This window comes from Macaca nemestrina, chromosome X (assembly GCF_043159975.1).
Source record: "Macaca nemestrina isolate mMacNem1 chromosome X, mMacNem.hap1, whole genome shotgun sequence".
In the NCBI taxonomy this organism is placed as follows: domain Eukaryota; kingdom Metazoa; phylum Chordata; class Mammalia; order Primates; family Cercopithecidae; genus Macaca; species Macaca nemestrina.
Window position 1 is genome coordinate 119870307 of NC_092145.1, and position 12420 is coordinate 119882726.

A 12420-nucleotide genomic window follows, 5' to 3' on the forward strand; every position below is an offset into this window, starting at 1 on the left:
GAAAAAAGAAATGAAAGAACATGTACAAGATATAAGCCCCAGTGTTTTTTTATTAGAATCAACAGATAAAGTTACACTTCACTAAATATAATCAGAACAAACATAGGAAAAAAGAAAATTATGGAAACTGTGTACATTTTTCATTGAAAGTGTACATACACGCAATTAATATAGAAAGTCACTTAGACTCAAGTTTTTTGTCCCACAGAATCATAACAAATAGTGAAGAGTGAGATAGCAATTTCAGATTGACTTTGAAAAGACCACCTGGTATATCAGTAGTTAGAATTTTTAATGTGACACATGAGCTTGTTTCTTGTTTGTAATAACTTGTCTGTGTTAGATTGATGATCATGCTAATCATGAGAGATGTTTCTCATGTTTTCCTTTTAATAACATACATAGTAGAGATATCATTCTCACAAAGCTATGTTGATGGGAATCAAAGTAGAGATTTGAAAGAAATTTTAGCAAGTTCAGGATATTAATTTTTAATTTTTATTCAAAATGAAGCAAGTGATGGTATATTTTCAAAATTTATCTTCATTCCTTCATCAGTAACCAATTCTTGCATTTGATCGTAAAGTTGTAGTTAAATTTTTCTTTCAATGAAAAAAACAAAACGGTTTCCAGAACAGTTGATAAACTACCCTTAAAATGTCATATATTATAACGTGGTTTTACTGCACATGACTGGTATACAGTTTGTACCACATGCAACTTGCCACACAAATGTATCAGCACCCAAACTGGTCTTTGCCCTATTCATCAAGGCAAGGCTGCTGATATGAGCTGGGATGTTGTGGCATTGTTATGCTGCTGTGAAAATTCTTGTTTTCTGTAGTTTCATTATGCATCAGTGGAGTTTGTGAACCAGCCATTTTATCCCTTTTTTACATATTATATGGTATCCTAGTTTCAAGGATAGATAATCACATACAAGGAATAAGGGGAGTACTATATTAAAAACATCAGTGAAATCTGGCAGCTTACCTTTGTGGGAGCAAAGGTAGTTAATACTACTGGGACCTGCTAGGTATACTACACACTTCACACATACACAATTTAAAAACTGGGGCTATATAAAGAATATTGAGATTAGTTGATGCTGTCTTTAAACTATAGGAAATCTGTCACTCCTTATAATAAACTAATATAGTATCTCATCCTTATAGTTAATTCTACCTTATAACTAAGATCATTCACATTGTGGTTTAAACTTCTTAAACTAAAACTAGAATTGACGGTCTAATGCAAAACTATGAAGAAATGATTTGTCATTATGGCCATGTGTCCTTTTATTAGTTCAGTTAAATTTCAATTAATTGTTTTTTTTAATGGTCTTTAATCATTCGTAAATCGATAGCACACAGATAATCGGAAAAGTCTGAGATTTGATGTGGATTATCACTTTTAAATTCAGGTTTTGGCTTGGACAGCAGCGTTGCAAGCAGTCTATAAAACATCTGCCTACGATAAGCAGTGAAACATTGCAGCTTTCCAATTACTCAACTCATCCTATTGGAAACCTTTCTAAGAATAAACTGTTCATTAAACTTACCCGCCTTCCACAATACTACATTGTAAGTATGCGAAGGAGTGATTTGGGGTGATCAAGTTTAGTAATTCTGTTAGTATCTTAAATGACTTATTATTTAACTTGCCAATGAATTTTATTGAATATTTGACTTTCATATAGTGATTCTCAACCCAGGGGGTTAGAAATGGGGGAGAGAGGAATGTCATGTCTCAGTTGGGGAACATAAGGTATAACCCTATCCCTCACTCTAGGGTCTGTCCTATCATGAGGCCTAGTCTTTGATTGCAATGAGACATCTCTGTAAGAATAAAAAATTTGAGAGCAATTCCTGTAAAGGTCTGGTGATGTTTTGATGTCAAATAAAGTTGTTTGACTTGAATATTAACTTGTATACTGAAACCTTTCAAATATGGACTGGCTGAATTGGCTTTATTTTTTCATCCTTCATTGATTGAAGGCATCTTTCTTTTTATTGAGTATGTGTTCCTTTTAGTGCACAGTGAGGTCTTCTCTTATTCCTTTTTCACTGTTTCTGTATGTTTTCTAGTTTCTTTATTTTTGAATTAGTTTAAATTTGCAATAATTTGAAATATGAGCTCATTCTGAATATATTTTCCTGCTTGTTGAAATTTCTGGCCGGGCGTGGTGGCTCACACCTGTAATCCCAGCACTTGGGAGGCCGAGGCAGGCAGATCACGAGGTCAGGAGATGGAGACCATCCTGGCTAACACGATGAAACCCCATCTCTACTGAAAATACAAAAACAAAAAATTAGCCAGGCATGGTGGCAGGTGCCTGTAGTCCCAGCTACTTGGGAGGCTGAGGCAGGAGAATGGCGTGAACCCAGGAGGTGGAACTTGCAGTGAGCCGAGATGGCGCCATTGCACTCCAACCTGGGTGACTCCGTCTCAGAAAAAAAAAAAAAAAAAAAGAAATTTCTGTATATATACCAAGTATACCAAGTAGATGTGTTGGCTAAGAATCTATGTTTTACAAATATTAATTCAGGCCAGGTGTGGTGGCTCACACCTGTAAAACTAACACTTTGGGAGGCTGAGGCAGGAGGATCACTTGAGCCCAGACGTTTGAGATCAGCTTAAGCAATATAGTGAGACCTCGTCTCTTACAAAAATAAAATAAAAATAAAAATTTTAATTCAAGATTGTTGGTTGAAAGTAATAGGAGTGAACTTTTTAAGGTTTTGACCTGTACTTTTAAAAGATATTATTTTAAAAGGACACCATGTGTAGGCTAACGTATCTTAAGCTCGGGATACTTATGTAGACTAATGAGTCTGTCATTGATCTGAATTTTACTTTTTTCTGAATTTTAAAACAGCAGCTGTAGAACTAGATTTGGCCCACAACAAAAGACTATTGTTTCAGTTCTCAGTGAGCTTGCTTGGTCTACATGTGAAATGATAATACAGAATACATGCATCATAGCGAAACCCATGAACATACAAAGATCTCTTATAATCAGCCATGCACAAAATAAAATAAAAATGGTTATAATTTATTATTTTCTGACATTTAGCATCAACAAACAACCAGGCTTTAATGTCAGTGACCAGTGATCTATTATAAAGCAATAATTTGTTTCACATGGTTTAGACCAAAACTGAATGTAGATTACTCCTCGTCCTCTAGATTTATCACTTAGGGGAGATATGTTCATGGAAGTGGAAAGAACTACTACCATGGACATTAAGAAGAACAGAGGAAAGTCTTGCTGCAATTGATCTCCCTTTAAATGTGTTTCTGCCATTTTACCTTTCTTTTTTGGTTAGCTTTATTAAGATATAATTTACATAAAGTAAAAATACAGACTTTTTAGCCTGGGTTCTGATAAATGCATACAGTTGTGTAGCCTCCATCTGAGGACACAGAACAGATCCATTATACCCCAAAATTCCCTCACAATACCCCTTATGATCAGTCCCCTCCAACTAGTAATCACTGGCCTGTTTTCTGTCTCTATAGGTTTGCCTTTTCTGTCCAGTTTCTTTGACTCAGCATAATGCCTTTGACATTCATCTGTGTTGTTGTGTATATAATAGTTTCTTCCTTTTGTTGCAGAGTAGCATTCCATGGTGTGGGAGTACCACAGTTTGTGTTTAATGAGTCACTCATTGAAGGACATTGGGGTTGTTTCCAGTTTGGGGCAATTGTGACTAAAGCTGTTAAACATTTGCATATAGATTTTTGTGTGTGCATAAGTTGTCATTTTTTATTTCATCTTGGATAAGTAACTAGGAGTGGGATTATTGGGTCATACGGTAAATGTGTGTTTAACTTTGTAGAAAACTGCAAGCTGTTTTCCAAAGTGATGTACTATTTTGCATTCCAGCCAGCAATGTATGAGAGTTCTAGTTGCTCCTCATTCTTACCAACAGTTAGTCATTAGAATTTTTAAAAAATATTAACCATTCTGATAGGTATGTAGTGGTGTCTTATTGTAGGCCTAATTTACACTGCCCTAATGGCTGAAGATGTTGAGCATATTTTCATGTGCTCATCCTATCTTCTTTGGTGAAATGGCCATTTGACTTTTAATTTTAACATTTCCTGAGGTACCTCATCAGTGTGATGCTTTCCTGAAGAGTATGTGTGGGGAGGAGGGGTAGCAAGGGAGAAAGGAAGCAGGAAGAGAGATGGGAAAGAATGTGTGTTGGTCAGGAGCCTTTCCTAATGGCACTTACTTTTGTCACTAAAGTATTTAGGGACTTTTCTTAAATTTTAGCTACACCTTGGAAACAGTAAGCAGGTATAGTAGGAAGAGCAAGGCCTCTGGAGCCAAACTTCTGGAATCAAAGCATGAGTCCGTCACTTACTACATGTGTGACCTTGGGCAAGTAACTTGCTTTTTTTGTGCCTTAGTTTCCTCATCGCAAAAATAAAGATAGGCTGGTTGCGGTGGCTCATGCCTGTAATCCTAGTACTCTGGGAGGCCTAGGCGGGCGGATCACCCGAGGTCAGCAGTTCGAGACCAGCTTGGGCAACATGGCAAAACCCCTCCTCTAATAAAAATACAAAAAATTGGCCTAGTGTAGTGGCACACGCCTGTAATCCCAGCTACTTGGGAGGCTGAGGCGTAAGAATCGCTTGAACCTGGGAGGCGGAGGTTGCAGTGAGCTGACATTGTGCCACTGCACTCCAGCCTGGTTGACAGAGTGAGACTCTGTCTCAAAACAAATAAACGAAAAAACCTACTTCACAGGGTTATTAGGAAGATTAAATACGTTAGCATCTGTGAAGTATTGGGACAATACTTGGCACATATTAAGCTTTGTATCAGTGTTAACTGTCAGTATTGTTACCCTCACAGTGACCGTATTTTTCAGTTGAAAAATTAGGGTTTGTTTTTACATATTTCCAAGTATGAGGGTTGGTTGTCATTTTTCTCTGCCTTAATAATGGAATTTTTAGGATGTTTGAGTGGTTAAGGGAGGCAGCAGAGCAATTTAAAATAGATACCATTCTAGAAAATCTAGCAGACTGTATTAGTCTGTTTTCGCGCTGCTGATAAAGAAATGCCTGAGACTGGACAATTTACAAAAGAAAGAGGTTTAATTGGACCCACAGTTCCATGTGACTGGGAAGGCCTCACAATCACAGCGGAAGGCAAGGAGGAGCAAGTCACAGCTTACGTGGATGGTGGCAGGTAAAGAGAGAGCTTGTGCAAAGAAACTCCCATTTTTAAAACCATCAAATTTCGTGAGACCCATTCACTATCATGAGAACATCACAGGAAAGACCCGCCCCATGATTCAGTCATCTCCCACCGAGTCCCTCCCACAACACATGGGAATTATGGGAGCTACAAGATGAGATTTGGGTGGGGACACAAAGTCAAACCATATCACAGACCTATTGGATTTAGGCATAATTTTTTATTTTCAATTTAAAAGCTGAGGTATGAATATCAAGAACACCTAACACATAATAGTTTAAATGCCCCATTTGTTATACTTTATGGTTGCTTTTGCTTTTATCATTCTTCTTTTGTCTCATCTACTTTTTGGAAAACAAATTATGTATTTACTAGGAATGCTCTTTTTTGATATGATTGATTTAACCTCTTTTTATCTTTTTTTTTTAAAGACATCTACATTAGATTTATAATTCTGAGCCTTACTTGATGATGTACAGAGGAAAATATCTGACACTTCTTATTTCTCTGAGTCTTATTTCTTTTTGGGATTTTTAGGTTGTGGAGATGTTGGAGGTTCCCAATAAACCCACACAACTGTCGTACAAGTACTACTTTATGTCTGTGAATGCTGCAGATCGTGAAGACAGTCCTGCAATGGCATTGCTGCTACAGCAGTTCAAGGAAAACATCCAGGACTTGGTTTTTCGTACAAAAACCGGGAAACAGACCAGAACCAATGCCAAGCGCAAGGTATGATTCCATATGAAAATGAGCACAGAATTTGTGTGTGTTAACTTGGTTGTGTTCTTTACTCATTTTTAATATGAGAAAGAACTAAGATACGGTTTTTAAGAGACGAGGCAGCAATAAGGCTTAAGTAACAATTGTCTACATTTTCTTGAAAATGCTTCTGTTTTAATTAAATAATTGTCCACCATTTTCCATGAGATAACTTGTTAAACACAAAATATTTACTAATAAATTACCAGTGTTTTGGTCAGTATTTACTCGGTAAATACAATAACATTTGTTTTGGTTAACCCTGAGCTTTCTTCCAGTATTTTAACTATCTTAATGAATTGTATCACATGTACTTTTTTTTTTTTTTTACCTGTTTGTGTTCTTTACTTAAATTCTAGTTGTCTGATGATCCATGTCCAGTAGAATCCAAGAAAACAAAACGATCAGGAGAAATGTGTGCCTTCAATAAAGTTTTAGCTCACTTTGTCGCTATGTGTGATACAAATATGCCATTTGTAGGACTTCGGTTGGAGGTAATTTTTTTGGAACAGTTCTGAATACCCCAAATGAAAGAGTAGTTTTTAAAATGTGTTGCTCAGGGTATATATAGATTCCACTAGGAAAAGCAGAATGTTTGTGATCCTGTTCACAGTGGTAGGGTTACAATCATAGCATCTTATGGTATACATGTAAAACATGGCTTGAATTATTTCATCTCTCTGATTCCAGATTCTGGGTCTTCTGCTCTTTATGGAAATTGAATGTAAATTTTTCCCAGTTAAAAAAAGTGGACAGGGCTGGGCACGGTGGCTCACACCGAGCACTTTGGGAGGCCGAGGCGGGTGGATCACTTGAGGTCAGGAGTTTGAGTCCAGACTGGCCAACATGGTAAAACCCTGTCTCTACTAAAAATACAAAAATAATTGGGGCATGGTGGCACATGCCTGTAATCCCAGCTACTTGGGAGGCTGAAGCAGGAGAACTGCTTGAACCCGGGAGGTATAGGTTGCAGTGAGCCAAGATTGCACCACTGTATTCCAGCCTGGGCAACAGAGCAAGACTCTGTCTCAAAAAAAAAAAAAGGATAAAAGAAAAAGTGGACAGGTTGAGTGCAGTGGCTGATGCCTATAATCCCAGCACTTTGAGAGGCCAAGGTGGAAGGATTGCTTGAGCTCAGGAGTTCAAGACCAGCCTGGGCAACATAGCAAGACCTTATCTCTATTTAAAAAGTTAAAGAAAGAAAAACAAGTGGACAGTTTTTAGGAATTAACATTTTACTTTTATACCTCTTAGTAGGAGCATTGTTTAAGGCTATTAGAGACGGTTAGTTGACAGCTGGGTGGCTTATTTTTGAGTTGGTAAAGCCATGTATATTGCTTAAGCCCTAGTAAAACTGGGATCCTTTCTAAGAAGCAGATCAGAAAGAATATTAAACTAAATTTTTACTTTTCTCACATGGGAGAAGCAATAGATTTATGCAGAATTAGTGCCTTTAAAGAATATGCAGTTGTGATATCCAATATAATCCTCAAACATGAAAGGGAGGTAACAGACCTGCATTTTTTGTATTTCCAAAAAGGAGTTTGGCCAAGGATGGGTAGCCGCTCAAAAGTGATACACTAAAACCCCAGTTATTTCCCTGTAGTTTAAAGTTTTATGTTTTGTAAGAATCCCCTCCTCTGTAAGTTATTGTGAATGAAGGAGAGACCTGGAAATGTGGAAATGGACTTTTTCAGCTGGGCTGATGATGATGGCCTTGGGAAGATTTGTTGAAAATAGCTTTCATGCTTTAGAACAGGGATTGGGAAACTTTTTCTTTAAAGAGCCAAATATAAATATTTTAGACTTTGTGGGTCAAGTGGTCTCTGTTATAGCTACTCAAATCTGCTGTTGTAGTGTGAACCAGCCAGAGCTGATATTTAAACAAATGAGCATGGCTGTGTTATGGTAAAACTTCATTTACGAAAGCAGGCAGTGGGCCAGGCGCTTTGGCTCATGCCTGTAGTCCCAGCACTTTGGGAGGCCGAGGTGGGCAGATCACCTGAGGTCAGGAATTTGAGACCAACCTGGCCAACATGGTGAAACCCCGTCTCTACTAAAAATACAAAACTTAGTTGGGCATGGTAGCGGGGGCCTGTAATCCCAGCTACTCGGGAGGCTGAGGCAGGAGAATCGCTTGAACCTGGGAGGCGGAGGTTGCAGTGAGCCGAGATCATGCCACTGCACTCTAGCCTGGCCGACAGAGCGAGACTCCTTCTCAAAACAAACAAACAAACAGAAAATCCAGGCAGTGGGCTGGATTTGGCTCATGAGCTGTTGTTTGCCAACCCCTGCTTTACAGGACTTTGGGATCTGCAGGCAGAGGATAAGGTGTGAAATTGTAAAGAGCCCAGAGAGAAACCCAAGCCTAGAAACAGGCACCTAAAATAAATACTCTTGTCCTTGATGACCCAGCTCCTAGAACTGTGAGCTTGATGAATGTCCTCTTATCTGGATACTGGCCTTAGCTCCTAAACTGTAGTGTGTCCATGTTTCCTATGTAATTGACTGTATTCTTGGACTCTTTTATTGTGTTATTTGGATTGATTATATGAATGTCATTCAGTTAACTACCTTTGCAGTGGGAAGGGAAGATGGATATATGGTGCTGGGGCAAAGCAGTGCATTTATATCCTCTCTTCCCTACCCACAGGCCAGAATTTGCAAAAATGTGCGTCTTTGTAGGCCTACGTAGGTTAATGACTGTAGACATACGTCCTCTCTTTCCACCTTCTCTGTATTCTTATACTTGCTGCACATATGGGACACAGATGAACATTCTGTAGTGCTCTATTGAACTCAAACTCTTAAAAACTTACCTACTTTTTATTCTCAGTGAACATTCTAGCTATGTTAAACATAAAAGCAAGCACATTTTCTACTTAAAGTAATTTAGGCTGAGATGTGACTAACTAAAACTAAATCTAATCTTATAAGAGATGTTTATATATCTTTTTTTTTTTTTTAAATGGAGTTTCACTCTTGTCACTCAGGCTGGAGTGCAATGGCGCGATCTCGACTCACTGCAACCTCAGTCTCCCCGATTCAAGCAATTCTCCTGCCTCAGCCTCCCAAGTAGCTGGGATTACAGGCATGTGCCACCACACCTGGCTAATTTTTGTATTAGTAGAGATGGGGTTTCACCATGTTGGCTAGGCTCGTCTTGAACTCCTGACCTCAGGTGATCCGACCGCCTCGGCCTCACAAAGTGCTGGGATTACAGGTGTGAACCACTGCACCCGGCCGGATGTTTATATATCTGATTGGTAGAATAGCAGCAGCATTTTTGAGCTGGCCCACACTTCATTTCCTTTTGAATCTGAACCCCTACTTCCTATCTGGTAGCAGCTATTTTTCTAAACCTTTCCCTTTCCCAGGCCCAAAGAGCGGGGCTCACTTAAATACTTGGAACTTCCTTAAATCCTTTCCAGAACATGGTAGATATAAATAGTCTGTCATGCAAGACCTGGGAATATCTGCCAAAGGCAAGCATTTCTTTAGATCAGATGACTTTCTGGCATACTGTAATTACTTGCAGTCCCATGGATAGGGTTTCAGGCACTATCTCTGCATTTATCTTTTTAATTTGCTTTCTGAATCCTTTAATTGGGAAAGAGATGTCATTGGGTAAATGCACAAATTGGAAATCTTTTCTTGGGTTTCACATAGGAAGTAGTTTAATTCTTAAAAATATATTTCAGAAGAGTTGTAAACTAAAAAATATTGTTTAGAAATAAGCTACGACAGTGACTCAAACATTGTTTTGAACAAACAGTATAGAATTACACGAGAAAACCATTCTTATTTTGTAGTGGCCTCTTGAATTACTAAAATTGATTCTAGATTACTTTTGGCTCACTGCAAAAATTAGACTAATCTCCTGAATTTTGAATATTTGCCACTTGTGGAGGTGTTTCTTAAACTAGATGCTCTGGGACAGCTTTGAGTTCCACTGGACTTCGTATAGTTTCCCAGGAAATCTAATGATGGGGATAATACTCATGCCTAATACGTTGTAACTTGGGGAAAGAATGGCCCTATAACGTGTCACAAGAATAGAGACTGTAGTACTTAGAAATGGTAGTTGTTTTTGTAAAATTGGTGGTCTGATATAATTCTGCTTTTCTCTTTCTAGTTGTCCAATCTGGAGATTCCACATCAAGGAGTGCAAGTGGAAGGTGATGGCTTCAGCCATGCAATTCGCTTATTAAAGTAAGCCCCTGTCATGTGTTTCACTTGGTGCCATATGTTGCAGTCACACTCTGAAAGCTGCTTCTCTTCCATGAGACAACATAAAGCAGTGTTCAGAACCTGTGGGTGTTGTGGATTTCTGCATAGAGTTACTAGGGTCTGGGGGAAGATTCCCTTTAATCTATGGAGTGGCAATCCAGCATCACTTGTTTTTTTTTGTTTTGTTTTGTTTTGTTTGTTTGTTTGTTTGGAGACAGAGTCTCGTTCTTTTGCTCAGGTTGACTGGAGTGCAGTGACACAATCTTGGCTCACTGCAACCTCCCAACCTCCGCCTCCTAGGTTCAAGCAATTCTTGTGCCTCAATCTCCCAAGTAGCTGGGACTACAGGCGCACACCACCATGCCCGGCTAGTTTTTGTGTATTTTTAGTAGAGACAGGGTTTTGCCATGTTGGCCAGGCTGGTCTCGAACTCCTGGCCTCAAGTGATCTACCTGCCTCGGCCTCCCAAAGTGCTGGGATTACAGGCATAAGCCACTGCACCTGGCCTCACTTGGTATTTTTGGATGTCTTTTCATTCAGCAGATATATATTGAGTGTGACTGTGTGTCAGGCTTGAATTCTGACATCCCCTCAGAATGCTGTCGGTTCATAAAGCAGAGGAATATGGGCTAGTTCAGAAGTCAGGAAGGGTATCCCTGAGGAGGTACCAGTTGTTCGGACTGAAGGAGAGGTGAGAATAAGGAAAGTGGGGCAGAGGTAGTGGAGGTCCTAACCAGAGGGATAACTGCTAATGTGAAGGCTTAGAGGGAAGAGAGAGCTTGGCATTTTTGTGCTGAAAGGAGTTCGGCATGGCAGGAGATGGGAGAAGTGAGGCTGGAAATGTAAGCAGGAATTGATCAGATCCTTTAGGCCTATGTAAATGTCCTTCAACAATTTAGGTTTTATCCTAATGGCACTAAGAAGCTATCAGATGATTTTAAGCTAAAACTGACATCATTAGATAGGTGTTTTTGAAAGCTCAACCTGATAGCAATATGGAGAATAAATTGAAGGGGAACAAGACTAAAGTAATGAAGTTGGTGAAATGGTTCACATTAGAGTTGTTGGTAGCTCAGAGCAGGGTACGTTCCACAAGAAGTTAGGAGAGAAAGTATTCACGAGTTGTGATTAGATTGGTGTTGAAGGTGAGAAAGAGGGGAAAGTGGCAAAGATGATTCTTGGTTTTATCTTGGGCAAATGATGGATGGTGGCAGTGTTTTCTGAGATAAGGGACACCAAAGATGTGAGTTTGAACGGACTTTGCTAAGTTTAAGGTGCCTGAATACCCTTTGGGCATGTGTTTCAAGCTCAGGTAACAGATCTGGGAAGGAGAAGTAGATAAAGTCATCACCATGGTGATAGTAATTGAGCTGGGGTAGTAAATTATATCACCAGGAAAGAATATGCAGGAAATGGGCATAGGGCTTAGTTCTAATGGACAAAGGACGAGGAGCCAAAGGATGCTTAGAAGTAAAGCTAATGTGGTACATGTGCTTTATAAAGTGACCCAGTATGGACTTGCATAGCCAGAATACCATCTAAGAGATCAACCTTTTTGGTCCAGGAAACAGATTTCTTTGCAAAGGAGAGGTACACTTTATTGTTTCCCAGGTGTTGCTTAATGATATAAATTATATAAGCAATTTTTATTTATTGAATTCCTCTGTCTGCTAAGACATAGCAGCTCTGCAATTTGAGCAATGGGGCTTTACCATTTGTTATATAGGAATCTGTTTCTGTGGAAGGTAGAGCTAGCAAATAGTGTCACATGACCCATGTGTCATTAGTGCTCCCTTTAGATACCACAGAATTGAGGAACTAGAATAGTTCCTCTTCCAGGCTATCTTAACACCATTTCTACAAAAACATTTTCAGGAGAGAGAGAACTAGTCTTATAATGGAAATCAGTAAGAAAATGCAATACTTTCAATTGCGTTTGGTTTTGAATTGCTTTGCCTTGAATATAGGTTATTTTTTTTTCTTTTTACTCTTCTTGGCACCTGTAGATAAGTTGATAATTTGCATAATATCTTGTTCTCGGCATTTTTACAAGAGAAATTTCAGTCTCCTTTCTTCTTGAACTCAAGGGAATGCATAAGAGTCCTACCTAGGAAGGAAGTACTTTATATTTTTTTAGCTTCATTTTATAATAACTCTTAAAGTCTTTAATCCTGGCTTTTGTTTTCTTTATTTTAAAATGTAAAGGAAAATATACA

At 38.8% G+C, this 12420-nt stretch overlaps 1 protein-coding gene across 4 annotated transcripts in view; it reads left to right on the forward strand.

Annotated features, from left to right (window-relative positions):
* LOC105500003 (mediator complex subunit 14) overlaps nt 1-12420 on the forward strand; it is an 88785-nt gene that overhangs the window by 38083 nt on the left and 38282 nt on the right. For all 4 annotated transcript variants that reach the window (XM_011772920.3, XM_071088486.1, XM_011772909.2 and 1 more), the window contains exons 13-16: nt 1424-1583; nt 5750-5944; nt 6334-6468; nt 10110-10186. In XM_011772920.3, coding sequence (XP_011771222.1) covers nt 1424-1583; nt 5750-5944; nt 6334-6468; nt 10110-10186 — 567 coding nt within the window. The remainder of the gene's footprint in view (nt 1-1423; nt 1584-5749; nt 5945-6333; nt 6469-10109; nt 10187-12420) is intronic.